General features: G+C 31.9%; 1 protein-coding gene across 1 annotated transcript; it reads right to left on the reverse strand.

Annotated features, from left to right (window-relative positions):
• Positions 1–1463: 1463 nt before the first annotated feature.
• Positions 1464–5094, reverse strand: LOC129870446 (tetraspanin-6). The gene is made up of 3 exons (XM_055945588.1): positions 4470–5094; positions 2049–2362; positions 1464–1762 (listed from the first exon to the last, which is right to left on the reverse strand). Exons 1-3 carry the CDS (start codon positions 4959–4961, stop codon positions 1723–1725), a joined length of 846 nt encoding a protein of 281 aa, XP_055801563.1. The 5' UTR covers positions 4962–5094; the 3' UTR covers positions 1464–1722.
• Between the last annotated feature and the right edge of the window lie 733 nt (positions 5095–5827).

The following is a 5827-nucleotide window of genomic DNA, read 5'->3' on the forward strand; positions in this document are numbered from 1 at the left end:
CTTTTAAGTTGTATTAAAATTATAATGAAGTGTTATAGAAGTTTAAATGCATAGGGTGAAATAAATATGATGAAAATATTGCATAATAATTTGGCAAAATTAAATATTGCAAAACTAGTTATGAAATTGAACGATTACAGAGTTTTGAATAATTTACAATTATAGAGATTTTAAATGTCACATTATACATCAAAAAGGTCGCATTAATGTGTATTATAGTGATTTTTACAAAATCATTGTAATATGTTTGTGGCAAAAAAGATTGCGACATTGTTTCAAGCTGCAGCAAAAGCGTATTGTGGCGATTTGAAATCGCCCTATATGTAAAATTGGTTGTCATAATTACTTCATTTTTTAATAGTGAACTCTAACTCGGTCCTAGACAAGACTCATACCATAACCCATGACCTAACACAAGAAACAATTCCCATCCCTAATCCAAGACCGACCTCACTTAGGATGCAACTCCTGACACCAACTTGTAACTCGTGATTCATACTCGACTCTCGACTTTGATTGAGGATCTAAATGTGATCCTGACCTTGAACTAATTAAGACATGACTCTCGACTCCGATCAAAAACCTGACTCGCAATTACGACCTCATCATAACCCATGACCCGACTCCGAACTCCGATCCAAATCCAAAACCTAACTCCCGACCCAGACCTAGGACCCAACCCGATCCGAATTCAAACATTTCCCTTCATACCCAACACACCATATCTGTAAAAAAAATAAAATATTGTTAAAGTTACCGTTGGTCGGAGACGTGTTTGCAGAAGCTGGACAATAACAAAGTCCGAAGAAATCGAGAAAGACCCAACTTTTTAAATTTTGCAGGAGCTCGACATCAACAAAGTCACCGTTTGTATTTTTTGCTTCTGGTTTGGGATTCTTGCTTTGTTTCCTTTTGTTTTATACTTGGACCTTTTTTGCATTTATATAATTTGGGTACTTACCCAACATTAATTTTAGAAAAATTTATTCAATCAAAAGTTTAAAGTTTTTGTTTGAAGAGAGTAAAGTGAGTTATGATTATTTATTCAATTCAATTTTTATCCATATTTATATGCGTGAGTTGCAATCTAAATTATTTTGGGTCAATTTAATTTTAATTCGTCCAAATCCATTTCAAGCATACCCATTTGCCATCATTAGTTGTGATCATTGCATTGAAACTCTACTATGATTCGAACCATGTGACCTTCGGGGTCATTTGATATACCAACAAATATAATTATCTTGGAATTATGGTCTTGGATATAATTCCTAGACTATTTTATCCCGCCTGGGAAATGGAATAAAATAGTCCCAATTAAATTGGATAAGAGGGAATATTCCATGATAAAGCTAGAGATAATCCACTTTATCTTGCCTACCAAACGACCCCTTGAGAGATTTGAATTTGAAGAGTGAGTTAGTCGGGCATATATTTCCAAAAATATATTTTAAACATACATGTATGTATCAATATACTTAATTTTGTTATTTTCAAAATTGAAAAAGCTAGACTAAACATAAAAAGGTGGAAAAGGAAAGCGTAGAATGTGAAATAAAGTAGTAAAATCTTTTCTTTGTACAGAAAAGGCGATCAAAGCAAGCTGTGGAAAAAACCCTGCTAAATGAGGAAAACAAAGAGAGTACTAATTAGCATCACTTTTGATGATATGTTGCTTTTGGAGAACGATATTGTGCACCAAACGAAGTGCCAAGTTTTGGTCTAATAAAGCTGATGTCTCCTGTCGTGCCACCATCTCCACCTATCAACAACAACAACAAAAAAAGCAATAAAGCTAAGCCAATATAATGACACCATTGAATATGAATATCCCCTTAAAGGGGTCTAGATATTGTTGTAATTATATGTAAAAACGGTTTTAGATATTTTTATGTTTGTACAAGATCGTCTCAATTCACAAGTTAAATTGAAAAATGAATCAATTCCAATGATTATACCAGAAAATAATATTAAAAAAATAAAACCACATTTTGCAGTTGACAGCAGCAATGTTTCTTAGTATTGGTAAATTAAAGTAGGTGACTTACCAATAGAAATCCCATCTGGGTCGGACTTTATACATACGGTTTTCACCATGTGGGTAATCGGATACAGCCCTCTTGGTGTTTTGGAAAGCACAACAACCAATGGAGTAAATCCCAATGAGTAAGACAAGCATGACAATGTTAAGAACTGATATCTTTTGCCAATCCCTTCTCACATCTTCAAGAACTCCAGCCTTGCAAGAATCACAATTATAGCACAGCAAATTAGGATCATTGTTCCAGTGGTAACAATCTGCCTCCTGTGTCATTGTTGTCAATCCATAGTTGCATGCTGTTGGCGGCTTGCAACATCCTGACTGCCAATTCAATAAACAATGCTATAATCAACAAGCTCTACTTTTCTATGCCTAAAATTATCAAATTCAAATTACAAATATTGGTTTTAGAAATTATCCAAATCACCATATATAATTTTTCTAATCAGATAATTAATGCGTTAATTACACTTGGATCTAAAGGGAGTTCACCCGAACCCGCAAATTAAAATTCCCCTTGAGGCACTATATTTTTATTTTTCCAAAAAAGATCTCACATAGTATACTCAGACCTTACATTGGATTAGTAGCAGACACTTGACCAAGTCTCAGAAAGAGTTGATTGTGCTCAAATCTATCATACATGCATGTATAGACAGAGGCAAGAATGATACAAAATACAAACTGAGATAAATTAAGGAGAGACTGAATCAACTAAACCGTACAAAGAGAGCTCTTGTTGTAGGCATCTAATTCAGAAGTTGAGCACTTAAATTATTAGCTTCAGAGAGTTTGTTTTCTTTTTCCACATATGGAACTAGCTAGCATTTTGTGCTTGTTGAAGGTTGAATACGTTTCATACTCTTTTTGAAAGGTGATAGAATATTATATATGTAGGTGTAAGTTTTTAGTTGTTTGATGGTAGTATTCACAGTTTATTACTCAAAAAAGAAGAAGATGAAATGTCTTCTAAAAGAAGTAATTTGTAACTTAGAAGAAACCTTGTGAAAAAACAATGAAAAGTCATTATTTGTGCAAGTCAAATAGAAATGCGAAAACGACCTAGCAATAAGCTATCAAATATCTTAGTCAAGTTGATTTAAATAAAATTCCAAACGTTTTGTAATCTTTTTGGACAAGCTATGATGGATCATAATATTCTTGATCTACTTTAAATCGTATAATATTGGAATATAATCGCCTCCCCACCCCACCACCCAGACCGTAGAGAATAATCAGAAAAGCATACTAGCATCAAGGAAAGAGGCAAAAGTTTTTTCTTAATGACTACCTAATTTTTAGTACCTCTCAAATCTCAACAAAACAGAAGACAACAACCAAAAAAATAAAAATAAAAACAAAAAATAGAGAAGATTTCATTTATATCGTGGATAAGATATCCTCTACTAGTTATTTTATATACTCCTTCGTTTCAAAAATAATGACATTATACTCTCTTTTTTAGTCTGTTTAAAAAATAATGAACTACTTTTCTTTTTAGAACCCGTTTGAATTGGCTTATAAATTGTTGAGAACAACTTATAAGTTGTTTCAGCTTTTTTGAGTGTTTGACTGACCAACCTAAAGTCATTTTATGCTTAAAATAAGCCCAAAATATAATTGAATTTGTTTGGCTTAACTTATCTAAAACAACTTATAAGTTGAAGGCAGCTTATAAAGATCAAAAAAAAAAGTTGGGCTACCTCAACTTATTTTTTTTGATTTATAAGTTGCTTTCAACTTATAAGATGTATTAAATAAGTTAAGTCAAATATACACTTAGTTTGTTTAAAAAAAACGACTTCTTTCCTTTTATGACAATACTTTAATTTTAGCTTTCCTTGGCATGTTTAAGGCCGCATGATAAACAAAATTTCGTATATTTAACATAACTTTTATTTAAGATCACAAAATTAAAAAATCGTCTTTATTTTTTTAAAATTTGATGTCAAATCAAATTAGGTCATTTTCCTTACAACGAGTGATTACTAATTTTTTGTATGGTAAAGAAAATACAAACACCCTATAATTTCCTGTTTCTTTTCAAAATTACAAGGGAGTAATTCTTATTTCTTTTCCTTCTTGAGGAAGTGAAGGAAAAAGATACGTCGCTAGTTTATAAAACCTCATCGGAACAAGAAAAACAACTCTTTCCAAAAAACGAAAGAAAAAGGAAAAACACTCGTCCAGGTTATTGGTTATAAAACTAGATGGGTTTAGCTAATATTCACCGATACTAGTGTAAATACTTGTCATGTAATCATCAATATACACATTGATTTATCTTATTTTTAAGATTATAAATTCTACTTTTCATGAGGGGATTACCAGTATATATATTTTGGGCGCCTCTAAAAAAAATTTATAGATAAGTTCATAAAAGATTTACAGTGTCTTTGAGTCAACCTATATATAGAAAAATATATACCTGGATAGGAGTCAAGTCTTTGGTAAGATAATCATAGGGAGTCCAAGTAATAAGAGTACCACAAGTGTTGGAACCCAAAATACAAGCTCTAATAGTGACCCAATACTGAGGATCCTTAATCCTCTTTCTCAACCATGATGAGTAATTCTGAAGATGATACTCTTTATATACTTTGCCAGGCACATCCAGTCCACCACCTTGGCTTGTTACCACAAAACCAAAAACAGTTAGCCCCATCAATGCCCCTATGAGGAACAACATGACAAACAAGTAGAGCCAAAGTGCCCATGCAACATGGAAACAAGCTCCTATGAAACCTGCCAATGAAACTATGAGAATTATGAAACCTATGAACAAGAGTGGTGTTTGAAGGAATTTCTCGCATGTTGTACTGCTCCTTGCCATCCACAATCCAGCACCTATGATTGGAATTGATGCTAACAGTGTGAATAGATTCAAGAAACCTATCACTGTGTTGCTGAATCTATACATATTTTCTTCACTTAATTATCTACTCACTTTCTTTGCTATACATATATATTTTACTTTTTCTTCTTTCACCTCTGTATATAACTACTACCTTTCAAAGGGTGGCAAATTATTTTAAATAAAAAGAACCTTAGAGTGGAGCATGGCCATTGGATTCATTACTTTATGGCTAATAAGGAATATTTTTATTTGGATAACATTGAGTGACCAAAATTGAATATCTTAGCTATTAAGTAAATATATTTCTCAAATAGAATGTAGTTGTAATTCATTCATAAAATTGTCACATTGCGACCTACACGTGTGAACAATCTTTTCCTCGGAGGCGCGGACAGGGTCCAAACCATAGGAAAAACTCAAAAACACAACAGTAAAATTTATTTATCAAGGCCTTCAATACTTAGATTTTTGCTATTGAACACTTGAAATTATTACGGATTTATTCCTAGATTTAATACATATATGATTTTTAAAATAATTTTCACATATATTTTTATATTATGTATCAAAAGTTCTCGATTTAGTGGATGCTTTTTGTCGGGGTCGGCTCGATCATAAGACCACTAAACCAATGGCTTGAGAGCCCCCACCTTTATATATATATATATATATATATATATATATAAATATATATTGTTAGAAAAAACTTATGTACAATTAAATCCAAAAGAACTTTTTGGATAGTAAATATAATAATGTTTTATTTTTTTCAATGAGGGGATTATTGTAATAACTGGAAAATGAAATAATTTTAGGTAATTGTAGTATACTTTCTTACATGGCTACCTATTTTGTTCCTTAATTTAATTATATTCTGACAACTAACATGAACCCACATTATTATTCTTATATTTACCTTTCTTATTCTT

This window comes from Solanum dulcamara, chromosome 1, assembly GCF_947179165.1.
Source record: "Solanum dulcamara chromosome 1, daSolDulc1.2, whole genome shotgun sequence".
Classification (NCBI taxonomy): Eukaryota; Viridiplantae; Streptophyta; class Magnoliopsida; order Solanales; family Solanaceae; genus Solanum; species Solanum dulcamara.

Excerpts from the sequence above, each read along its gene's own strand:
- LOC129870446 (XM_055945588.1), bottom strand. The coding sequence starts at position 4,961 with ATGTATAGATTCAGCAACACAGTGATAGGTTTCTTGAATCTATTCACA. Across the intron at positions 2,363-4,469 it reads AAGACTTGACTCCTATCCAG|TCAGGATGTTGCAAGCCGCC; the intron begins GTATATATTTTT and ends TTGAATTGGCAG. Across the intron at positions 1,763-2,048 it reads CCCAGATGGGATTTCTATTG|GTGGAGATGGTGGCACGACA; the intron begins GTAAGTCACCTA and ends TGTTGTTGATAG.